This window comes from Rhinolophus ferrumequinum, chromosome 8 (genome assembly GCF_004115265.2).
Source record: "Rhinolophus ferrumequinum isolate MPI-CBG mRhiFer1 chromosome 8, mRhiFer1_v1.p, whole genome shotgun sequence".
NCBI lineage: Eukaryota > Metazoa > Chordata > Mammalia > Chiroptera > Rhinolophidae > Rhinolophus > Rhinolophus ferrumequinum.
This window is the reverse complement of record NC_046291.1, coordinates 26,185,563-26,212,286: the sequence shown is the minus strand read 5'-3', so window position 1 is coordinate 26,212,286 and position 26,724 is coordinate 26,185,563. Positions and strand designations below refer to the sequence as shown.

The 26,724-nt window shown below is 35.4% G+C and overlaps 1 protein-coding gene and 1 pseudogene across 1 annotated transcript; one reads left to right on the top strand and one right to left on the bottom strand.

Moving 5' to 3' along the window:
- Positions 1–569: 569 nt before the first annotated feature.
- NDUFS1 (NADH:ubiquinone oxidoreductase core subunit S1) lies at positions 570–26,685 on the bottom strand. The gene is made up of 19 exons (XM_033111877.1): positions 26,532–26,685; positions 22,632–22,696; positions 22,024–22,115; positions 19,891–19,998; positions 19,136–19,212; positions 18,461–18,542; positions 18,248–18,378; positions 17,460–17,645; positions 14,911–15,045; positions 13,928–14,042; positions 13,033–13,178; positions 12,549–12,677; positions 10,882–11,011; positions 8,372–8,532; positions 4,611–4,765; positions 2,971–3,146; positions 2,277–2,411; positions 2,104–2,176; positions 570–948 (listed from the first exon to the last, which is right to left on the bottom strand). The coding sequence occupies exons 2-19, from the start codon at positions 22,690–22,692 to the stop codon at positions 857–859; spliced, it is 2,184 nt and encodes a 727-aa protein (XP_032967768.1). The 5' UTR covers positions 22,693–22,696; positions 26,532–26,685; the 3' UTR covers positions 570–856.
- Positions 24,735–25,019, top strand: LOC117025742 (protein CEBPZOS-like; annotated as a pseudogene).
- Positions 26,686–26,724: the final 39 nt, after the last annotated feature.

Below are 26,724 nucleotides of genomic sequence, written 5' to 3'. Positions count from 1 at the left end.
TTCCAAGGGTGTGTGTGTGTAATCTATTATAAAAAGAAAAATGTCACATTAATCACCATGACTTTATAGAAACAGGTTCAAGAGAAGAGAAAAATGTGTTATCCATTAAGCTTTTCAATACTGATTCTTAGAAGTAACAACCTATAGAGTATGTATTAATGGCAGGGAAGTATGTGTAGCAGTTAAGAACAATGGATTTTGGAGTCAGAGAAAACTTAGGCTTGAATCTGACTTTTTTTGCTGTGTCCTTGGGCAATCTACCTAATATCCCTGGGCTTCAGTTTCATCTGTAAAATGAGATAATATTAGCTCATAGGGTTAGAGCAAGGACAAAACAAGATCATGCATGTAAAACCAGAGTGCTTAGCACACAGAAAAAGCTGCATAATCATTAGCTATCATTATTATAGTTGTTCAAGATACATATCTGATATACGACTGTATTTTCTATACACCCAGCCTGACAGATGGTTAAATCTTTACTTTAGCACTAGAAATAAAGAGGGTCCAAATGGAAGCTCTTCTTATTTCATCCATTTACAAACATAAATGAGCTATAAAGATAAAAATTAATATTTTAAGGATTTTCTTTATATTTGTCACAAGATTATCAATGCTTTTACATGACAACACTCTGTATACATGTTTATTAAACTATTTAATGTTTACACAGAATACATAAATGTTTTTGCAGCCTCGAAGTGCTTTGATGATTCCAGTATCATTTTCAAATAAGCGTGGTAGAACCTTAAATATTACATCTTTCAGATTATTTGTCAAAGAGATAAACCTCTGAACGATCACTCCAACATAACTGTCCATTAACTGGAGCAAAACTTGGGTCCTACTAGATGTTTCAGCATATGGATGGTTCCTCTACTGCCTGGGCACCCTCTGTGACAGCTTTGACACATTTGGCCATTGTCTGTGAAGCTCTGCTAATTGAATCTGAAAGATATTAAGAAAATGTGCATTTTGATAATTTTATAAAATACACAGTAAAACTTCATTTCACATATTCAGGAACAAAAAAAGGCTATAAAACTCTATGTAACTATATGTAAATCTTATGTAACTATATGTAAATTTTGTGAGCTCAACCAACAAATTCAGAAGATAAGCCCCTTTTATTAGCTAGATGCTTTTAATTAAGTACTCCTTGGTATGATTAAATAATTAAATACAGCCATACAATGTGCCAGTATGCAACCATTAAAAATATTATGGAAAAGTATTAAAGACATAGGAAAACATGTGAATATATACTGTTATATACTGTTATTGAAAAAAGGTTGCAAAACAGTATGGGTACTAAAATCGACTGACTTGCATGTATACTTTATGAATGAATTTTATGGTATGTGAATTATATTTCAATAAGGCTGTCAAAAAACCCCCCACAGTAAATGAATCTCATTATGTGTATATCCCTGGATGATTAACCAAACTGTTGAAAATAAATATAGTTACTTCTGGGTAGTGGGATCAGAGTGAGTTTTCTTTACTATTTTGTCTTAGGTATGTATTATACAATGAACATACCTTTTATAACATAACTAAAAAGCCTATTAAAAATAATCTTAAATATAAACTGCACCAAAAATATAAAAATATACTCCTATCCGCTTTTAGATAGAAAAATTTTAAATCATCTATCAACTACCTCATAACCTACATGTTATATCAAGAGTTGTAAGATCTGCAGTAAACAAGTTTCAGTTAGTCTGCATTCCTTAAAAACATTCCTAACAATTTACACCAGAAGCACCATTTAACATGCTTTATCATTTAAGTGTTTTGATTCTTCTACTGTAATTCTCAGGAAAATCTTCACAGAATATTTTCCCTAAAATGCTACACAGTGACTTTTCATATAATAGTAAAACACTACATTTAAAAATCTGTTAACTTTTCTTGCATTTTCAAACTCTACTTACATTTCAGAAACCAAAATTACAGTAAAATCAGAAAATACGAATTATATTAGCTTTGATGTTTTGAAAATCTTAAAAGATTAAAAATATCACATACTACCACTAATAGGTTGGAATCATAATGAAATTAGGTGATCTTATTCCTTACCACCTTTCATATTTGGCATACCTGTCATGTAGAAGTCTTTTATTGTTAGCTGAGGTGGAACAAGGGGATCAGCAAGAAGTTGCTGGTTCACTAGCTGCAAAAAAGGAGCAAGAGATGAATAATAGTATTAAAAACTAGTAGTGATACACCAGAGGATACACTATTACAAAAACTGCATATAGGCAAGTTTTTACCTTGGAGAGCTCACTTGCTTGCTGGAAATAATTAGCTCCTTCAACATCATCATATCGAACAAGATTAGGAGAGACCTCCTCCAGTCTGTTCCTTACTTGATCCAGAGTATCATATGGAAGAGTTATACCTGCTATCTAAACATATCAGGTCCCAAAAATTGACATGAATCTTTAATACTTAAACTTTTTAACACTTTAAAATTTCAAATAATATAACTGTGACTTTGGTGAAATAATGCAGTAGTACTGAAAAATCTAATGTCCATTAGTGTGTATATTAAACAAGTAGTTAAGTAGGGAACACAATTGTCAAAACTTCTAATTCATAAATAGCTGTCAGTACATTTGTAAAATTGTATTTAGAAAACAGACTGATTATGAAATAAAGGTTAAAGACACAATGCTCTGCTAAATGTGAATGCTTCTGCTAACCTGTTATTGATCGTAGACAGTTTACAGACAACTGTCTATTATTTTAAATCTCATGATGCTTCTTTTTACAGTAAAAAGAGTTAAAAGAAGTATCAAAATACAAGTCAAAAATAAAAATGCCAATTTCAAATCCCCATTTTTTGAACACATTTTTTCCTGCAGAGATTATTCAATCGTGTCTGCATTTCAGACTTTCATCTTCCTTGACCTTGACAAGCTAAATGTCAAACCTCCCATTAGCAGTATCACCAAGAACAAATACCTCCGAGAGTGCTCTTATAATTTTCCAGTCTTCTCTTGCCAAACCAGGAGGTGTCACTGCTACTTTAGTCTGCTGAGCTCGGCCTTCAGTATTGACATAAGTAGCAGACTTTTCTGTGTAAGCAGCGCCTGGGAGAATAACATCAGCTATAGGAGCTCCAACGTCACCATGATGTCCTGTGAAAAGACGGCAAACCACATTGTAGTAAAAAAATGATTAGGTACTATATATGTGAACATAGTATCTATTTTTTTTAAAATCCCATTTTAAAAATTACAAGTAGTTTAAGAATTAAAACAATGTAGTACTGAAGTATCTGGAATAAAAATTGAAGCCCACCATGCCCACAATTTAACTCCCTTCCCAAAAAAAATTACTATTATTTGGTATGTATCTCCCAGATTATTATTTGCAAATACACAAATTTGTATATCATACACACATATATAATGGGCAACTACCGGTAGGTATATTATTTTTTCTTTTTACTAAGGATGGTGCAGCTCACAGTGGCCCATGCAGGGATCGAACCCACAACCTTGGTGTTATTAGCATCACGCTCTAACCAACTGAGCTAACCAGCCACCCAATGTTATTTTTCCTGATGTTTACAAAATAGAAATGCTCAGATGAACATTAGTGAAATTTGGTAAAGTAGACTGAAATGGTGGAGGTACAGAAAGTGTAGAACAGGAATAAGACAGTAATAATACTAAAAAGGGCACAAACAAAATTATAGAAAATAGTATACTGAAAGACTATCATTGATTAATAGTTTAACAAAATTGTTTGAACAAAAAAGAAACTTGAGTTAAATGAAAAAGTTACAGAACGATACATAAAGTTTGATCTCATTTGTGTACGTTTGTATACATACAGGAAAATGTATGAAGTATGCACATCAAAACCACCACCAATGATTATCCCTGGATAGGGCTAGGAACAGGATTTTAGTTTATGCATTTTGGTTTAACTTTATCAAACTAAAGATGCAAAATATTACATAATGCTTTTTATGTGCCATGAAAAGCCTATTACAAATTTATGGTGTCTATGTATAAAGTGAAGTGAAAAGTTATGTAACATATTTTTTTCTCTGTAAAATATCCAGGAGTACTCTGGACTCCAATTATTCCAGGGAAACTTGATTACATTTGCAATGAAGAACAGTTCAAGAAAATGAGTCAAACATAAAAAGTCCAAGGAGTATTGTTAAATATAATTCATTAATGTCCTGTAACAGGACTCATGATTTTTTTAACTTTTATACACTTTTTATATACAAGTGCTTTCCCCTGGTTACATAATGCTAAACATTCTTTGAAAAGCTGAATTTTAATGTTATATAATATTTCATTGTATAAATAAACCATAATTTAACCATTCCTATTACTGGGAGCATTTAGGTCACTTCTAATTCTGTTATTAAATCACATCAGGTAAAAATTCTTAATAGCAATATCAACTATGCACCTAATAAAACCTATGATATGATTATGTTTTAAAAAAATATTGGGGTACATGTGTGGGAAACTCCTGGATGGAAAATATTCAATCCACTAAATATATTGCTGTACAGTTTCTAATACACACAGTGAATTATTCTCTTCTGTTTCTGGTGTCACAGATGCTAAGTATACCTTGATAAATAATGAAACAATCCTTTGGCAAATCCTGTCGAGTGATACAACCTCCATCTGCTCCTAAGAGAAACAGCACTTTGGGAGGGTTCTTCCGAATTGCTTCTACCCCAGGTTTATAGCCAAGGTCTAAGGCAGCTACTTGGCTTGCAATCCTGTAAAACAATTAGGGATTTTTGAGCACTCTTGCAGTGTTTTCATTACAAAAAATTAAATGTGATATCTAGTTTATTTTCTATTCAAGGCTGTCAAAAACCTTCTCTCACCTTTTTCACCCATTTAAAATAGATGTCAAAATCAGGAAGAGCAGGGTAGGGGGTGGGAGATGAGGGTAAGGGGGATCAAATATATGGTGATGGAAGAACTGACTCTGGGTGGTGAACACACAATGTAATTTATAGATGATGTAATACAGAATTGTACACCTGAAATCTATGTAATTTTACTAACAATTGTCACCCCAATAAATTAAAAAAAAAAATCAGAAAGAGCAGTCTTTTACTGTTTTAAGAATTGGTAAACAAAGAAACAAGGTGCTAAGGACACTATTTCTTCATTAGATAATATTTAATGGAATAATCCTGGAAAACATTTTGCCAACTGCAAATGTCTTACGTGGATTCTTAATCAATATGGTTAAGCCATCAAACACATCATAAACCAAACACAGTTATTACAGAAAAATCAGGTAATTCTGAAAACCAAAGGGGAGAAATTGAAACACCACTCATAAAACTGTAATTCACAGAAAACTGTAATTAGCACATTGGTGTATGTCCTTATGGAAATTTTTCTGTGAACATATATTAGTCGTATAAGCAGAAAATAATCTTTTAAATAGGTCAGAAATATCTACACTTTGAACAATTGGGAGACTTTGGTCTAGTTTGCTATTGTTAACTTTCTTTCTAGAAATAGTAGCCATTCTGAGGACTTACTGTGTATAAAGCTACCTGGTCTTTTGCCTATTTGTTAAGTTAGGAGGGCAGGTCAAACCAACTCGCACTAGACGCTGCTGCTCTGTCCAACTCTCTGATGGAACAACATCAAAAGAATATGTAGGAAAAAATTTAACAAAAGCAGTATAAGATTTGTATAACAAAAACTACAAAACAGCTTTGAAAAAAATTAAAGGCATTAATAAACGACATCTTATGTTCATGGATTAGAAGATTAAATATTGTTAAGGTGGCAATCCCCCCCAAACTGATCTCTAGATTCAATACAATTCCTATTAAAAATCATAGCTGAATCCTTTGCAAAAACTGACCAGCTGATTCTAAAATTCGTATGGACTGCTAAGAACACAGAATAGCCAAACTTACCTTAAAAATGAACAAAACTGAAAGATTCATACTTCCCAATTTCAAAATTTAGCTCCTCCCCCCATGCCTGCTATATACACAGTATTTCTTATTTAATTTCCCTCATTCTAAGCCTTGAGGTCTCTCTCTCTCAAAGATCCATCCGGGCAGAGACTCACACTAAATTAGGACAGAGCCCACCTCACCTTAGAAAATAAACTGAGTAAGCCTAAGTTTGCCTTTGCAAGAATGATTAGTGATAAAACCTACAGGGCCAATTAAAAAAATCCTCCAAGAACTAGACAATGTGTTTTACCCTGAAATAGACTTACTATAAGAAATAAAAAAGTTTTAAAATATGTTTCATGTTTTCAACAAACATTAAAAGATATGTCTCAATAAACTGTTGTAAACTTTCATAAAAAAGGGTATCTTGTGGTAAGAATGAAACAAAATTTTAAAAAGGTTAGTAAATTAAAAATTACAACGGTGTCAGTGCTCTCCAGAATGAAAATTCAAAAAATCATAGAAGGTAATTTTTAAAATTATCTCTAAACACAGAGAAAAAAGAAGTGAGAAAAATTATGAGAGAAAAGAGTCAAAAGTCTGAAGGGCCAACCAATGCATAACAAAATAGAAACTTCAGTGTGAGAGCAAATAACAATGTAAACCAATAAGCTTTTTTGAACTTAAAAGAAAAAGACAAATAAAAAAATGTTAATTTGAAAAAAGAGAGTGTCTATGATATTCCCAGGCAAAGATAATGACACATGAGTATCACCCAGTTATATTCTGGTAGAATTTTTTTATATCAAAAATAAGAAACCCATGGGTGGACAGGAAGACACACACACACACACACACACACACACACACAAAATCAGGTTATCATCAGAGACAAAACTCAGATTAGATGAGATCCTCTCTAAAATATTAAATGGAAGAACAGGTGAAAAAATTCTAGTCAAGTGGTCATTTGTGACAAGGAACCAAAAACACATAGTTACAAATTTGGGAATGAAAAAGAAAAGATTATTAATTTAGTATTCATTCAGGAAAAAAAAAAAACACAACAACTATGAATAAACACATGGATGCAAAAGTAAATTAAAAATAAAGTAAAAACTGTGGCTAAAAAGGATCTAGAGGTGGTCAATGTAAATAAACTCTTTTTAAAAATACAGTTTTAGAAAATGTCTACATGACTGACAATGCCAAATTAGACCAATAAGGGTAATACAACATTGAAATGAATGTTTAAGAATGCATTTGAACACTTTTAAATTTTAAAAATTTGCCTATCATACTTAAAAAAGTATTTAGCCCCAATCTTTAAACAAATTTGAAGAATCTGAGAAATAATACTTAAGGATTAAGTGAAATGGGAACTCATTCACTAGTGTAAAAATGGCACAACTTGTCTAAAACAAGTTAGAACTAGGCTTTAGAGCCTCAAAAATGTTTATCCTGTTTGTTCCAATAGTTCTACATTTAGAAATCTACCAAGGAAATAATCTAAAGTTCAGAGGTATCTGTGTATCACTGCATTATTTATAAAGAGTAGAATCAATTTACATGTTAACAACAATGAAATGGCTAAAAATTATAATATTTATGATATTAAATAGCCATTAAAGTTTATATTTATGGAGAATTTCTAATCACGGGAGGAAATTCTTATTTGGTAATGCAAATTGATCAAAGTCAGGACACAAAATTGTATTTCAACTATATAACTAAAAAAATATTACAAAGAAAATAAAAGACCAAAAGAAAGTGCACCAAAATAGCAATAGTAATTATCTACAGATTGTGGAATAAGAATGATTTCTATTCGTACACTTTCTTCTCTTTCCAACTTTCTTAAAATAAATTTGCATTACCAATATAGTCAGCAAAAACTTTTACTTCAGATAAATTCTCATGTTAGCTTACATTTTTATCATTTAATCAAAGACTTGTTGCTATTTTTATTTATTTATTTTTTTCCCCCTTTCTTCCGCTTCTTCCCCCCCCACTCTGGTTCAAGCCCTTGTTTTGGTCGCCCTGGGCAGCACTCTGGCAGCCCAGCTCCAGGGAGAGCTGTTGTTCACAATCTTAGCTGTAGAGGGCGCAGCTCATTGGCCCATGTGGGAATCGAACTGGCGACCTTGGCGTTGGGAGCAGGGTGCTCTAACCACCTGAACCACCAGGGCCAGCCCCACCTGTTGCTATTTTTGAACCAATGTATACTGATACAGATTTTCAAGATTTTCTCAGCACTTACTGCTGAGGTAATTTTAATATTGTTTATTATCTTGGGTTCTTCTCACATAGAAAGTAAAGGTTTCTATTTCACATCTGTCTACTGATATAATGTTGTTATACACTAAGTTGTTTGTAGATCTAAATGTGACAGCGTAATAGGAACACATATACACAACATTACTTGAATTGTATAGTACATAAACCAATTACCTATGAAGGATATTCATAACTTTCCAGTCACCAGTAACACCGCTACTCATCCGGATCTTTTGAGCAATGTTGGAAACAGCTGCAAGAATTGCTGCCCCATCATTTCTTTGGAGTGCAGAACTGCCTAAAACCACCATTGGTTTTTTAGCTTCCTTTAGGACCTATTTAAAAAAAAGTTGATTAAAAAAACATTTAAAATAAACTAAACCTAACCAAAGACAGAGACATCTACAATATGCTGTCCCCAAGTTTTAGTTGTAACGTGAAATGTCTCTGAATTGCTAGTCAACATACAACCAGATTTAATCAAAACATCTTACCAATGCTACTGTAAAATGGTCAAACAAGTATCAAATAAAATAGATTTTCTAAAAGCAAGCACGGGTCATCAAAAACCTAGCCAAATATCCTTTGGTTAGAATGACATGGGTAAGTCCCAGAAAAACGGGGGAATGTTCCCTATAGAGATTCTGGTAGTACTGTGTAAGAGGAGGGACCATGCTTAAGTACCATGTCTACTGTCTTCTCTCTACTCATCATGTCCCAGACAGGTTAGAAGTGGTGAGGAAAGCAATGATCACCAGATCACAATGTGATTTGCTTTCAATCATAGTAACTTTCCAAATGCCAAAAGCTAAGGGAGAGCGCATCTCAAGAGCAAAGAAAATTAGAGATTTGGTGGAGGACAAAACAAAAATCAGAAGCTGTAGACTGTACAGCTCACTCTCCTGCCCATCTTCTGTATCATTCTTCAATAAACAGCTGGCCTGAATCAAAGAATCAGCATGGAATTATGCCTAGAGAGGAGGACATTCATTGTAAGAGGAATATCCCAAGGAAATGTGAAAAGTTCAGAGAAATTGTTTTTCAAAAGCCTCAAAGAAAATAAAAAACAACACACTTTTCTCTCTTAAAAAAAGCTCAAATAAGTGACATAATAGAGAATATAATACAATAGATTTTCATCACAGAACTCAGGAAAGAACTGGAAGAGAAACAAATTAGAGATGAACACCATTCCTGAAACAATAAGATTGTAAATACAGGAACAAGAAAAGGCTGTATGAAATTATATACAGCAAACTGAAAAATAAAGGAAACATGACAAAAGATAGAAAAGGGGATCCAATATCTGCATCATTAAGAGTTCTTGATAAAGAGACTAGAATTAATCATGTAATATAGAATATACTATTACAGAAGCAAACTTTCCTAAAGAACACTAACCACTTTCTGGGGCACGGGGATGAGAACTAGAGATAAAAGAAGATCAATAAATATTTTTAATATTTTTGATCATTGTAATCAAAATTGTTTTTCCTATTCAAAACAAACAAAGGAGTTGGGCTTAGCTTTGCCCCTTTACACCTCACTTTCCTCTTTTCTACACCTGAGGTTATAAACAAAGCAACCATCTTGGAGCCAGGAGGAGAAGCTCACACACAAACACATGGGACTGAGCAAATGTAGTGAAGACAGCAAAGGAAGAAGGCAGGCTCCTTCCTTGATGACATCCTTGTAAACCCACATCATCTGTCAAACTGCTTATCTCCAGAACTGTTGTTATGTAAGAAACAGAAACCCCTTACTTTTCTAACAATTGCCACCCCCAGCACACACCCGTGTGCACGCACGCATACACAAACATATACACACCCTAAAATAAAGAGTAACTTTAATCTTCAGACTGAAAGGCACACCATGTCCAATAAAAAAGTGATAAGAACCACCACCATTAAGATATATTCTGGTGAAGTTATTAAATTTCAAGGATGAAGAATCAAGTATAAAGTATCAAGGAAAAACTATCTAAACAGGAAAAAAACATTAAGACAGGGTTGGGGGAGAATACAGTTGATGTCAGGCTTCTCCACAGTAACAAAAGGGTATCTATAAAGTTTAGAGAAGAAAAAAAGTGTGACCATAGAACTTTATATTCTGTCAAAGCTCTCCTAAGGATAATATACTACATATTCTGAAGCAAGCAAGAACTCAAGGAATAGTGCACCTATAAGCCATTCTTGAAAAAATAAAAAACTATAATCTACAGACAGCAATGAAATGACTGTAAAGAACTCAGTAATGAAAAAGTCATGCAATAATGTAGGACTGGTGAAATTTCTCTTAGGAAAAATAACTACTATAGTAAAGAAAGATTTCACTGAAGGTTAAAGTTTCATCCTTTCAGTTTCACTTCAATTTATTTTCTGATAATTTCAAGTAAAATTAAACTTTGGTAAATAAGAATAGCATGTATAATATGATCTCATTTTTGTTTGTTTGCCCATCTATTCATCCATTTTGCTCTATACAAGAGAGATAACTATGATAGCTCATCAGTATTTGTTTAGGTTGGTGGGATTTGGGATGTTTTACTTCCGTCCATGTTCTTGTCTATATTGCTATAATTTTTAACAGTAGTCACATATCGTTATTATAAAAACAAGAAATTTAAAAAATAGTTAATACTAAAAAAATCCACAAGAGTAGATAATATAACTTGAGAGCACCTGGCTGAATGGATGGCTGCCTGAAGCAATGTCTTGAAGAACTTTGGGGGACTCTCCCAGGTGGTCGTATCTGTAAGTGAGATCCACTGCGCTGCCTATAAGGGCCACTTTTAAGTCATTATGCAGCCAGCTGAAATAAAAACAACGAAGTTTGCAGAGCTAAATTACTAAGTTGACATAGTAATTGGTCTCATCAATGCTAAACATTACATCTATTTACATTACAAAATGTTAAAAGCACAAAAACACTAAGAAAATGTAACCTTAACAGAGATAATTTATTCTGTACCTTTCAAAATAAAGTGTTGCAAAAATACACACAAAGGTAATCAATGATTTAATTTTCTGTGTAAGAATACTAACTCTACAAACTAACTATAAATAAAGGCTTTAGCTTATTTATTTATTTATTTATTTATTTATTTATTTATTTTCATGGGGGGAGCAGCTCACAGTGTCCCATGCAGGGATCGAACCGGCAACCTTGGTGCTACCAGCAACAAGCTCTAACCAACTGAGAAAAATAAAGTCTTTCACTTTAGAATAAATAATTCGTAGTTTTTATTCTGCCGTATTCACACAGCACTTATTTATTTCCTAATTACTCACTAAAACCATTTAAATATACTTCATGAAAATAAACTATATCATTCATATTTATCCTCTATGACAGGAAAGTATGGATCCAGCTCCTCCAAAGGTCATTATAAAATGCGGTGACAATGTCTGAGACAGGGCTGGTTTTTACCTGTTATCCTGGAGTAATTAGCAACTCCCCGTCTCACTCTCAATAGTGTCCCAGTTTAGATAATAAATTATATGGTCAACCTAGTCATAAGTTTCTAAGATATAAAAAGATGGAGAGGCATTCTACAAAATAACTGGCCTGTGTTCTTCAAAAAAAAAAAGCCAATAAAAGGGACTGAGGAGTCATGACAGTAATTACAATATATGACTCCAGACTAGATCCTGCAGGAAAAAAATTATTCTAAAAGAAATGAAAAAAATTGGTAAATCTGAATATAACCTGTGCATTAGACAATACTGTATGAATACTAAATTCTTTATTATTTAAGATAACGTCCCTTGTTCGAAGGAAATCCACACAGGATTATTTACAGATAAAAGGGCATCACATTTACAACTTACTTTCAAATAATTCAGAAAATTACATTCCATATACTGGGGGTGCCAAAAAGTTTAAGAGATGTTATCTATGTATTACTTTTCGATGTTGAATTGAATTACAATAGCAATGTGTAGTATGACATTCGCTCAAAAGATGGAATTAATCGACTGAACACTAACGTCATTCATTGTATTACAACTTTAAAATAATTTTTTCCTTTCTTAAAATGTGTATACATTTTTTTGGCACCCTCTGTATATACATGGAACAAGAATAATAAAACAAATATGACAAAATGTTAACACTGGTTCATTACAAAAATGAGTATACAGAGACCATTTCAAGCACCTTGAATTATTTCAAAATAAGAAGATATAAAAATCAATAGGAGGTGAAGGGGGAATGGACCTGTTAGAAACTGCCCTCCAATTATCATTTGAAGTCTTACTCCCACTATTAGAAATCAGCTAAAATAATAATTTTTCATATATAAAAGTATTATATAAATGTTTTTAAAATCCTGAATATTATTACTAACCTCTTTCGAATTCTAGCATTAAAAAGTGGTGCCTCAAAACGTGGATTTGTACCAACCAGAAGGACAACATCTGCCTCTTCCACACCAGCGATTGTAGTATTAAGAAGATAATTAGAACGTAAATCTGTGCTAGAAATACAAAATTTAAAAAATATGTAAGTTTACTTTAAGACTAACATGCACTGATAATCCATGGAATAGTCTCACAGTCAACAAACCCATGGCACTCCTAGACAAAAAATTTTCATGAAGTATTCCTAAATTACATCAAAGTGTCTTGATACTTAATCATAATTGGATTCTCCAATAGCTCCTGGTTTGACTTTGGTCTACATATGAAAATAAATTGGTGGGCATGTTGGAGAATCCAAGTTGTCACATTTCAGTTATTGATGCCACAGATGTTTTGGCTTATACGTAACTTACAGGCAAAAAAAGAAAGAAAGCCAGCCAGCCAGCCTAGCCCCCGCCTCACACTTCTCACCCAGCTCCTGCGCTCGGGAAGACCTCCTCAGTGCACAGGGCATCCGAGTCCACTCTATTCAGCAAGTCCTTGAGTGCTACCAGGGCTTCAGCGTCCACCAGACCACCTGCAACTGCGGCCACATCTTTGCCTTGAAAACTCTGCAACTAGAAATGCATGCAAAGGATGTCACTAAGAAGCCTTTATTCAGCAAAGACCACAGTGAACTGTTCAGAAAACAAAACAATAAAGCCATCATTTTCAAGCAGAAAGAAGGCAAGGAACTTCTAATAAAGTTTTACACCAATTACTAAATAATCTACAAATGAGAAGCAGAGGAGTATGTGGGGCCAAAGCTAGTAACACCAGCTTGGAGGGAAACTGTTTTAAATTAGGAACAAAGGGGCCTCAAAATTAGGTCTGGAGGGTGAAGAATGCGGAGTTACAGTGAAATACAACTTCTTCTGAAGCTTAGCCATTCCCCCAAGCCCATTATACATGCTGCATTTCTCTGACCAGAAAGCCATTCCCTCCATTTTTGCTCTGGCAAGTTAGTATTCATTCTTAAAACTTTGCCTCGGGAAAGCACCCTTGATATGGTAGCCCTGGTTAGGCACCCCTCCTATCTGCTCTCATATGTCATTTCCTGCACAAGTACCCATAGCAGCATATGATAATTGCCTAATGATGCATCTTTTCCTACTACAAGATTGTGGGAGGTAGGGACCATGTGTTGATGGCCCTCATATCCTTACATCTAGTCTGACATCTGGCATATGGTTCTCAATAAACGTTTGTTAAATTAAAGATAATCTTGGTAAGAGTAAAGAAGTGAACAGATACACATCCCCTCGCCACTACAAAGATGTTCCTTGAAAATCACAAATACTATTTATTCTATATTTCAATGTTTTACCATTCCAGCTACACGAGAGAGTGCATCCTCCCAGGAGGTATAGGTTAAAAGCCCCTTTTCGTTTCTGACCATCGGTTCGGTAAGTCTTTGACGTTTTAGCCCATCATAGGCAAATCTAGGTAACAGAAATTACACCGTTTGTGGAATCTTGCTAAAGAGGCAACTACAATTTTCAAGTTTAAAATCTAAAAGAACTGTTATTTAAATACAGTCTTGGTTAAAGTGTCTAATAAAATAATAAATACCTGGATAGAAATAATCATTACAGGTTTTTTGGTGATGAACTAATAAGTATTTTATGAATATCAGTTAAAAACTAAAACACCATCTAAAAAGCTTGAATTCTTATAATTTATTTTCAGTTACTTGAACAATCTTAAAATTACAACACAAAAACATCTAATAGCTGAAAAAGCCAAATCACTTTTATTTATAAAACTTGAGTACCTCTACTTTATCAAAATTATGTTGTGTAAACTCTTACATTTAGCTTCTTTTTTCCATTTTTTTTCTGTGTAAGAATGCAAACTCTACAAACTAGCTATAAATAAAGGTTTTAGTTTATTTATTTATTTAATTTTATTTTTTCAGGAAGGAGCAGCTCACAGTGTCCCATGCAGGGATCGAACCGGCAACCTTGGTGTTACCAGCACCACCCTCTAACCAACTGAGAAAAATAGTCTTTCACTTTAGACTAAATAATTCATAATTTTTATTTTGCTTCAATTGACATATTTACTTCACTGACATATTTACTTCAATTTCTCTATTTAGGAGGAAAAGAGATATTTTTTCAAAGTTAATATGAAAACCAGTGATATACCTAGGACTTTTAATGTCAATTTTGTCCAGTTCTCTATATAAACTAAATCCAGATTAGTACACTGTATTAATTAATTTGCAACTACAAAGGTAGTTCTTTAAAATTAAATTAGAAAATGTTCTTTCAATCTACCGCAAAAGGAAAACAGTATAGCATATACCTGGTTTTATCAGAGATCCACTCTTCATTGATGTCCTCATGCATCCTTGGCAAAATCCTCATCACCTCTCCAGTTCTTGTGCTTACCACAATATTGCTTCCGACTGCATCCATTACATCAATGGATTCTGTCTTTCTGAGAATAAACATATATTTCCTATGTTGATTTTGAGAATAAAGACACAATTTCTGCTACCTGGTTTACCAAAAACAAAACACTTTACATCTCCTTTCTAAATTTCTAAAAATAATGGAACTCAGAGGAAATGCTAAAACAAACAAACAAACAAAAAAACCCAACAAAACAAAAAACTCATTATTTGAACACATCACATAAACTCCTAATGCAAAAATGATGCCTTTCAAACTCTTATCTAATATAGACGCCAACTGGAAGAGCTCCAAATGACCAAATCTGGGACAATTTGAGTATCAAAATAAGTAACAAGAGGTGAGAGAGTTCTGAGTATCATTGATTAAGGATTTCGACAAATCCTTCCCTTCAAAAGCAAAAATAAACCTGAGCAAAATTAACAAAAACAACCAATTCAGCACATTGGAAATCTACCAAAAGCATACATCATCGTGAGAAACTTTTATGCCTGGAAAAACGGCTGAACTTTAAGTAGGAACAATAGAAATCAGTGTTCTGGCTTGGGGCTGTTCTCATCCCCTCTTCCACCACCCTGAACTGAAGGTTTTACAAGTTAGGGCAGGCTGTGAAGATAGGAACCTACTTCCTACAGATGAAGACTCACTCAATTTGGAGCAATGAGCAAAGATGTCCTGGAGACCGGAGCAGAAGAGAGCCAAAGGCACTAGCCTGAAGGTGTAGTCATTGCTGGGGGCAAGCATGCCAGTGGAGGCGTGCATATATGTGCAGCTGAGACCAGAGAGGGCCCAAGCTATTCACACCCTCTTGAACAACACTGAGATTCAAAGTGCCCAGTGGAATGCACAAGCCGGGCCAACTTGCAAACAGCCTGAACTTTGAATGTGCTCTGCTATTCACACACAGATCCCCTGGCATAGTACGGAAGCCTTTATTGGCTCCAATTATTTGAGCACAATCATTGTCGGACTACTAAGCTCTGCACAGGGTCAACTCCTAATAAACTCTGCTTAAAAACAAAAACAAGAATACTAAAATATGTTCAAAGAACTAAGAAAAATCATGTTTAAAGAATTAAAGGGAAATATGACAGCCATGAATCAACAAGTAGAGTCTCAGTAAAGATACAGAAATTATTTAAAAAAACCAAATTGAAATTCTGGAGTTGAAACCTGTAACTAATAAAAAATGTACTACAGGGGCTCAACAGCAGATTTGAGCGGGCAAAAGAATGAATGAATGAACTTGGTAATAGATCAATAGAAATTATCTAATCTGAAGAACAAAGAGAAAAAAAGATTTAAGAAAAATAGTCTCAGAAACCTGTGAAACAACATCAAGCATAGCAACATATGTATTATTGGAATCTTGGAAGGAAAAGGGAACAAATTCTACTTTAACATCTCAGTGATGTACTGTTGCCCCCATATCCCCAATACTTTTGTCTAACTACATGGTTTAACATCTAGAATTTTAAGATACTCTGGTAGAAGTTTGAAAATGAAGGGTAATTTGATGGTATATTTCTAGATCCTTAAAAATATTCCAACTTGTTGCACCTACCTACTCTATTTCTTGGTTTAATCAGAAGAATCAGAGATAAACAAGAACATTTATGAATAACAATGTTTACCATAGGTTTGTAACTTCAGAGAAATAGAAACAAACTAAATGTCTAATAATAGGAATTGGTTAAATAAAGTGTGATATATCCACATAGTCGAAAACTTAATATACAATGAAAAGAGACTATAAATTTTTTTTAAATGAAGACAACTTTAATCCTTGGAATAACAAGTGAATAAAATAATTTTGTGGTTAAGGACTCTGGAATTAATTCCAAGAAAACTGCAATTAATTTGCACAGGTTCATCCTACCCTTCAACCTAATTACCTATTGTCGTGCGGGGCTGCCTGCAGGGTCTCCCGCTCCCCACATAAGAACGCAGGACATGGTGAGGCCAAACAGGAACACCCACGGAGCCACAGTTAGGGGAGTCACACCACTATACTCTCGCTGGCGGCTGGGTTGGAGACACAGGAAGCAGGAGCCACACTGTTCGCAACCCTCACTGCGCCGCCTGCAGGCTCAGCCACCATCTCCTTGCTAGCCCCCATTTTTCTGCTAGCGTAGCCACGGCAGTTACATTAGTGGCCAATGGCTCACTGGTTACAGCTGACGGCCATCCAATCACAGTTGATGGCCATTTACTACCTGAGCCAGTACCTTTCCACGTGAGGCTGAGAGCCTGGAAACTGCACTCCTGGCTCTGTCCCCACACCTATCTTCCATTAAAAAGGTTTTACTTAAAGTAAACAAATAAAAACTTAGCAGACCAGAACAATTAGGACTCAGGAAGGAAAATGAATCTTAAAAAATTCTTTAATACTAACAAATTAAAGGATAAAAAAATTGTCAAAACTACAGCGCTGAGCACCTTGTTTCCCACGGCCGGGCAGTAAAGGCGTAGGGTTTAGAGGTCAGGGCACCGACAGGGCAGATATCAATGACATTCCCAGACAGTTCAGACATGAACATCTTTTCAATGTATGTGCCAACTTGCATATCATTTCCTCTGCCTGTTGTTCCCAAATCATCTACTCCTGCAATCTCACTTGCAAACCTGCAAGATAAAAATGTGGTCAAACAGAGCAGAATTACCTCCTTTCCTACTCATGATCATAAAGAGACAATGATTTTCAAAGCATTAAAAAAAGATATGAGTAGAACTGTAACAGCTATATACAATGTCATGGGGTAGTAGATTGGGGGATGGGGGCTATCACTTTGTGAGGAGTGTGAATGTCTAACTATTATTACATTGTTTGGTACACCTGAAACTAAAAACAAAAATGATGAGTATATTTTCAATGGCGAGCATAGTCTCTGAATAAAAAAGTTATTCAATAAATGCTTATATTTAATTTAATTGAGGTATCACACATATACAGAAAACTGCACAAATCATATGTATATAGCTCAGCAAGTTATCACAGAGTTAATGCTTACAGATTTTGATTTTTAAATACAACTGACTTTGATACTAACTGAAATTGACCAACTTATTCATTTTATGGGCTTATGCAAAACACATTAAAAACAACATCAGTCTTTTCCCATCAAATAAAAGTTGCCATCCTTTCCAGTGTTGTTAGTTCACCAAATTTCATGAATATTAAATAAGTATAGAAGTGATATTGCAGAAGAGAGGGGAAAGAGAATTACCTGATGCAGCGAGTACACTGTATACATCTAGTCATGATGGTCTTTACCAACGGCCCAATGTTCTTGTCCTCCACAGCACGTTTGCCCTCTAAAAATCGGCTCCTGTCACTTCCAAACATCATGGACTGGTCCTTAAATAGATTACAATAATCTAATGCTACTAACAAAGTTAAAACTTGAAACCAAAAAGATTTACGAAATTAGACTACTTACCTGCAGATCACATTCACCTCCCTGGTCACAAATAGGACAGTCCAGCGGGTGATTTGCTAATAAGAACTCCATCACACCTTCTCTGTGTGGAGAAGTGTAACATATAAAATGGTTTACATGTACGCTATTTAAACAACCTTCACAGATGTATGTTATCATATATTCAGTATTAATTTTACATTTATTATCAGAAATTCCAACGTAATTATCATCTGAGTACTTCTGAACACATAATCTAAAAAAATGCTTATAGGAGCCTAGAATAAAACATCATTAGAGAACCTAGAAAACTGTGACTTTTAATAATACAACATTACCGAAAGTTGCTGAATGGTCCTCAGAAATACTCATTAATGAAAAACAAAAACAAACATTCAGTGCTAGGACAGTACAGTAATGTATCACTGCAATAATCTCAGTTCAATAAGCCCCAGATTCACTGTTTATCACAAACTGAGCAAGTTGCTAAACAAGAGTTTTAAATGTGGATCCCACACTAGGCTCAAAACCATGCACACCTGACTGACTTCATCTCCTCTACTGCTTCTAGAAGCCAAACAGGCCAACTTCATCAGAGTTTGATACTGAATTTATCATTTATAGGAAGGTCTAAATACTGACATGTGCAATTTTCTGCACTAAGAGAAGTTGCTAAGCCAAGTAACAATACAGTACCTGGCTTTCTTAGATTTCTCTGAGTTTGTCAGGATATTCCAACCTTTCATTACTGGCATAGCACAAGCAGCTACAACCTGGAATTTCAATGAAAAAAATCTGTTTAAGAATTTGTATTTGTTTGTAATTATAATTAACCTGATTTATAAAAACATTAAATTATACATTTGAAAACAAGCAAAGAAAGGAATATTCTTGAAGGCAGAATTTTTATAGTTTTCATATTCATAATATGATAATCTGACACTTTACATTTCTCTTAGAAATAAGTAAGACATCCTACTTCTTAATTTTTTATGAGGCTCTGCAACAGAACATCAAATAACTGTGTTTTGATTAGTAGGCACTACTCAATTAAAATGGTATAAGCCAAAATAAAATTAAACTTCTTCCCTGCAACCCTCTCCTCTAGTGAAAATGGCCCAGCATGAGCACTTCCAATGGGCTGCTGGCCAACCCCACATCCTAGCTGTGTGTCATGCAGCCATTTGGAAATATGAACAGCTGTAAGAAGTCACCTTTAATTTTTAAATCTGTTACAATTATACAGCCCTTGTGTTTACAAAGCACTTTCATCAATGTGTTTCCAGCTTTGAAATGACAAGAATCAACCACACAAAAAAATAAACTTATAGATAGAAATAAACAGGGCTAGTTTCTCCACTATAATTATATTGATTCTAAATAAAGTTTGCTGCAAGATTTCAAGTTTTCTACCTTCTACAGCATGGTGTGGAATTTTAGGTATCAAGTACCTTAGGAGCTTTCTCAATTTCAACAAGGCACATCCTGCAGTTTCCAGCAACAGACAACCTTTCATGGTAACAGAATCGAGGGATCTGCATGCCAACCTTCTCACAAGCCTAGAAGACAAAGGAGAAAACTTTTGCCATTAGAATAAACTGACCTCATCCTTGTCTTGTCTAAAACATACACACACACAAAATGAGGCCACCCCCTACCTATCTTATTAATCCTATTTATAAATATCTGTATCTTCATTCTTACTTCATCCCTGAAGAGAGTTTCCTCCTTTGCTCTTGATTCCAACCCATCTGCTTTGAAGCTTCCTCTTTAAGGATCCTCAGCATGCCTACACCTCATGTGGAAGAAACTGGATAAAGTATCCTCAGGTATGCTAAAAGCTTGACTCCCATTTCCACTCTGCACCACTGTTCACAAAGATTCTCCCTTCAAACTCCATGCCAATGCTTTCACACCTGGACTTCTTTGTCTAGTTCTCCTCTTTCGGATTAGACTCCATTTCATACTGTCTAGCGGACTATGATCTGGTTCTATCTTTGGCTCCATACACCCACCCAGGATTCATACTCCCACTGTGGCTCCTCCCAGTTCCCATCTGCCTAGTAAGGGGGACTATTGGTCTTGCTCTACCAATTACTACTCCTCCTTCTCTGAGCCTATAAACGTATTCGAATTTCCTCTAGTTAGTTCTTTCATCCTTAGCCCTCACTCTAAAGCAATCTCATCAATGTCCAATGTTTTAACTACCTAGCAAAAATGTATCGAGTCTTCCTGTATGCTAGATGCAGTGGATATAGTAGACAGATATTGTCCCAGCTTTCATACTAGCTCATATTTCATATTACATCTAAACCTTCATCTGCACCCAGATAGTCCTCCACTTCTCCAAGGTTTAGACTTAAATAGGCATTTGCTCGTGTATGTTCCATAGTTAAAATTCAACCTATTTCTGTCCCCTACTACCGTATATATCCCCCAAATAAGCTAACAAGGCCAGAAACTACAAAAATCCGCCTGCCCTTCATCATTCCTAAAAGCCTATCTACATCTCACTCTCCTTTGAATCTACCCTCAATTTCATTCCCACAGCCACCATCTATTTTAGGCCTCTTCCTTTCCTGCTCCACTGATGCAAGATACTCTTTCCTTATCTCTCATTCCAGTCTTGTTATTCTCCAAACCATCGCCCTGCTGTCACTGTCATACTGCTAACAGCCACGAAAACTCTTAATGGATCAAACTACAAGCTCTTTAGTATGGCATATATCTTCTTGCATGATTGGTCCTCACCTTCCAGAATAACTTTTCTGTTGTATCATCTTCTACATACCTTATGTTCCATCAATACCAAACTATTTGAAGCTTCCTTGTCTACTTATAAACATCTATTGATCCTTTAAAATCTCAGGCATCACATGAGACGTCCCTAACTTCTCTTTCTACCACCTTCTATACCTGCCAAAATATTCTGCACTGTACTTTGAATACACTTTTATCATATATTTATTGTTTACAGGTCTGTGCCTGGCAGATAGTATAGAAATGGAGGCTAAAATGAATAAAGAGCATTTAGCTCTGTGATAACTGGCAGATGGTATGAAGCATCACTTCCTCATGACCAACTTTGTTAGTTCTGGAGGAATTTGGATAAATTAAAAATTTAGGGCATAAACTCAAGAACACACTACCCTTCATTCACCTGCTTTGTAGGATATATTCCTAGAAATATTACTGAAAATAGAAAGATTACATAAAAGTGAAAAGCATCAAACAGGCTCACAACAAACAAAGGTTACTTTCTCCCAAACTTACATACAGTAACTAATAATTTATTTTAGGTAACTTCTAATTTCTTAATGAGTTATGTTTGGAAAGCAGAAGTGAAACAAAAGAATTGCCATATTTCACTAAGAAAGTCAGAAACAGATAAATGACAGCTAACTTCAAAATGCGAAGATTTCAAGTCAAACTTATTTTCATATACTTTTACTACTATAGTTCTTTTATGAGCATTTATTAAGGAATCTTGAAAATTTTAGAAGTAAACAGTATAAAGGAAATAAACTGGTATTCTTTCAATAGCAGAATATATACAGAAATAAAGAATTAGAATGTATGCCTACTTGGAGGACGGTAGTTCCCGGTTCCACCATGACAGATTGACCATCAACAAATACTTCAATCAAGTTGCTTGCTGCTGTGGCAGTTGTTCGAACTGAGCATCAAAAATATTGAGGTGAAAAATAAATTAACAGAGTTGAATTTACTACAGCAGAGGATAATGGATTAACTTATAAGCCTAAAAATTTTCCTCATTTTATACCATTTCCCTCTACTTCCTTCGACTCAAATTGTTAAAATATTGAATTAGAAAAAAGCTTTTTCAATCCTGAATACCAAACAGAATGTAGCAGTCTACTTTTAATAGGAGTTTAAGTTGAAACTTAATACCACTGAAAATGTGTTCATGGGAAGACCACTTTTCAAAAGTAGTCTTTTTCTATTTTGGCAAAAATAGATGGGCAGTTCCCATTACTTTCTATTCCATGATAATTTCTATAACTGGTTAAGGTAAAGTTGTATTTTGAAAATTATTCCATTTGACTTGGGTCATTTGTTTCTATTTTATTGAAAACAAATTAAGAGTTTAGAGTCTTTCAAGAAATCTTCCATAGACCTATGAATTTACAAAGATATAGTACCCACAAATGTAAATTTAAAAACTACTCACCACATCCTTTTGGAGACTTAGAAAGGCCTACTAAGGCCCTTCTTACAGGTATCCTTAACATATTGCTAAGAATAAAACAAAGAAGAGTTATATTATTGTAGGAAGAAAACCATATTTACAAACTTTTTGGTATATTTCATCGTTTTAAAAGTACTCCACATACATCATTCCATTGAACATTCTACAAGTCCTGATATTTTCCCTCAAATCCTACAGAAGAAATACTCAGTCTCAGGGAGATCAGTGACTTGTACAATGTCAAGGAGCTAAGAAGGAGCAGCTATTGTGTACCGTATTTTGCCGTGTATAATGTGCACTTTTTTGCCCAATTTGTGAGGGAAAATAAGGATGCGCATTATACATGGGTAGTACTAATTCTATTTCCCTGAAAATTTGAGCCAAAAACGTGGGAGCACATATACATGGGAGCACATTACACAGCAAAATACGGTAAATTTGGGCCTTCTAATTCTACATAAATGGCAGTTTTTTTAACTATCAACAAATGATCAAACATAAAACATAAAACACTACTATATAGTACAATAAATTTCAAAAATAAGTTAGCTTATCATTAACAGATGTAAAATAAAGCCTACCTCTCTGCCTTCATTTCTTACCAATGCCTTCTAACATTCTGTTTTGAACAGTTATCTACTAAATGCTCCTGAGATATTCTGAGCTCTCTCACAAGCCCCAACCCTGGAGTGTCATTTTCAGTGCTGAGTAGTTACATTTATCTTACACATTTGCAACTACCTGTTTATATGCCTGTTTTACTCCCACTGTATTATGAACTTCTTGAATCTATCTTCAGTGCCTACACCCAAGGCTGGCACACAGTAAGCTCTAAAATAGTGGTTCTCAACCAGGGACAATTTTGCTTTCTTGGAAACATTTGCCAATTTCTGGACATACTTCTTGTTACAACTGGAGGAAAGCTACTAGTGTCTAGTGGGCAGAGGCCTGGGTGCTGCTAAACATCCTACAATGCATAGGCCAGTCCCCCATAATAAAGAATTATCAAAAGTGTCAACGGTGCTGGAAGTTGAGAAACCCTGCTCTAAAAGGTTTGCTGAATAATCAATGAAAAACATGGGAGTGGAGTATATAAACAACACCGATTAAAGATATATACATAAGCAAACAGAAAGAAAAGTTATCTAAACTTTCAGTTTTTTGTCCATTCATTTGATCATATGGGCTAAGATCTAAATTATAATTTTTGGAACTTTTAAAAATGCATTTGGAACTTTTAAAAATGCAAAGTTATGTGATCAGAATGTATCAACATAAAGAATTTCAAAGGTAAGAGGGGAAAATAATACATATACATGTTTTAAGCATAAAGTTTCATATACCTATTATAAATGATGTGTATTTTATGAATTCAGATTTCAATAATTCATAAAATTCATTAATTTTGAATTTGTGATATTGAATTTGCAGACATCAGGTCTGTCACCTCCTAGTGAGTGATTTTTAGTAAATAACAGTTTCTGCTTCTTTATCTATAAAGCAGGAAGAAAGCAATACTTCCTAGGCTATGTGTTGTTATTAGTAGGAGCTTAATAAATGTCAGTTGAAGCTGAACTCAATTTGGGCAGCATTAGCCACTTAAGATCAGCTTTAAGATGCTCTTCCTTTGTGCTCCTTCTCATTACTACCTGCACACACTGTGTATATATCTTCATTACTCCACCTGGTAAACTGTTAGTAATCAATCTTAGTACCTACTAAACTGTAAGCTCCTTGACAAGGACTAATGCACTTTGGTCATTTCCCTTTTCTGAAGACCTAGCACCACATATGCCTTTGGGAAAATAATCATCAAACAGTCTTATCACCAATTTCCAGGATGAGTCACATCAGTCCTATTAAAATTTATTGATATAAAAGTCAACCTGAATTTACTGAATTAATGACAGATTCAAAATCATGCAATATTTCATACAACGTAAAAACGTCAATAATATTATTCGTCGCAATACAATTTAAAGTAGTGCCCACTTTAGTTAGGAAATCAACCAGAACTAGGCTATCTGTTGAAAATCCATCATCAGGCGCAGCCCCGCACGAACGGGACTCAGGAAGGCGGGTACTATGGAACCACCGGCAAAGATCTTCAAAGGAGTTTTAGTAGCTGAATTTGTGGGCATTTTTTGGAGCATATGGTTTGTTCAATAAGATGAACACAATGAGCACGAAATTTCTTTACCTTGGAAGTTTATTACAAATCCACTGAATATTCTAGAATGTATGGAATCAGAGAGAAAGATCTAGAAAAATAGTTGAACAGCAGAAGTTAGGAATTTGCCCACTGATCAAGGTTTGCCATATTTGACAGTACCAGGCAAGATCGAAATTCCAAAGTTGACGTGAATAGATTTGGGATACCCATCAATATTCCTCAGTGTAAAAATCGGGGCAAAATGTAAACTCTTAATTAAGTCAGAGGTTCTGTTCTTTGGACTGTGAAGAAATTCATGGAAGGTATGTTTATGGTTAAAATAAAGTTTTGTTTGTGTACACTACTCAAAGTGGTTCTCCTAAAAAAGCAAATCCAGCATTAAAGAAATACTGCGTAGCCCCCACGTTAAGAAACACATATTTGCAAAACTCTGATGGTATGTGCTTCACACATACTAAGCCACCATGTGGGAACCACACTTTGTGGTACAGGGACAGTATCACTCCACCTCCTCCACATGTACCCTGCACCCTTCTGTCCCGCCAAGGCACTCACTTCCAAGGCACCATCATCTCTTGCCTGAACTGTCACACTGGTCTCCTAGCAGGTCTCTGGCTTCCACACTATTCTCACAGCCTCTCCCTTCTTTCCACCAGGTGTGGCCTCAGACTGAAATGCTCCTCCCTCACATCTTTCTGGCTCCTCCTCATCCTTCCAATTTTGGCTCGGGGAGACTTTGCTTCACTAGCCTACCTAAAATTTCCTAACTACTCCCCGGTCCCATCACCCATTTAATTCTTCTTCATGGACTCTGTTCTAGCTCAGAGGAGACGTTCAATAACTATCTGTGAAATGAATTCTATCTCCAATGTTCGAAAATAACCTAACTTCTACTTTCCTGAGATTAAAACAGTGCAGGTCCTCTGGCAGCCTCCTAATAGTACCCTGCTTAAGGGTGCACACACAATTTGGTGGGGGAAAAGGACATTCCGCAATTAAAAAAAAAAACCAACCTCGTTTATTCATGCCAACAGTTCACGTTACATTTTATATACCCTCAGTACACTTTTGAGGAGAGTTGTGTCTGATGCACGTTACAATACTGTACATGCACTAGATCCCAAGAACTTTTAGGCGTAGCTTTGTTATTCGTAGTGCGACCTTAGGCTACATTTTAAAATGTCTTTTCCTTCTGTTTCCCCACCAGTGAAAGGAATAAAAAGTGCTACGCAACGCTGTCAATGGACAAAACAAAGAAACAAAAACACCAATCAGAGGCGTGGACGGTTGCTAAGGCAATAGCAGCCAAACAATGATGCACTGTGCCGGGTATGCGCTAATTTGGGGGGAAATAGTCTTTGGGCCTAAGTCACTTGACATAGGTCGTCTCCCAAGGAACAAAACGGCCTCCTCTCCAGAAACGGGAATGTCCTGCATTTCCTTTGCAGAGGGAAGGTCACCCACAAGCCCGCACTGGGGCCAGCGCTCCTCAGGGCTTCCTCCTCCTGTCTGCTCCAGCAGACCAGAAACCATGGCTAACAGGCCTCACCGGCCGGTTCTCGGGGGTTCCTGGGCAAGCCGGGTGGGAAGCGGCGCCCAGTCAAGGACAAGAGGAGAATGAGTCTCCTGGGCAAAAGTAAACACTCTTGTCAAGAAATAAACTGCTGTGGCCAAAGAACCTCAGCCTTTTCACCCAAACACAACCTCACCTTCTCCCTGGAGCCGCCGAGGCTGCTGTGCAGAACAGTCAGCACCACACCGACCCCCTTAGAAGCCGGGACTCTTACTCAATATGGCGGCCTCGGCTCACTCCGTCACCCCGGCCTGGTGAACGGAAAGCCAGGAGGGACTAGTAACCTCGGATTCGACCATTTCCTCCCCCGATTGAGTTCGGCAATTTCC

Excerpts from the sequence above, each read along its gene's own strand:
- NDUFS1 (XM_033111877.1), bottom strand. The coding sequence starts at position 22,692 with ATGTTAAGGATACCTGTAAGAAGGGCCTTAGTAGGCCTTTCTAAGTCT. Across the intron at positions 19,999-22,023 it reads CGGGAACTACCGTCCTCCAA|GCTTGTGAGAAGGTTGGCAT; the intron begins GTAGGCATACAT and ends TTTGTCTTCTAG. Across the intron at positions 18,379-18,460 it reads GAGGTGAATGTGATCTGCAG|GACCAGTCCATGATGTTTGG; the intron begins GTAAGTAGTCTA and ends AATCTATTTAAG.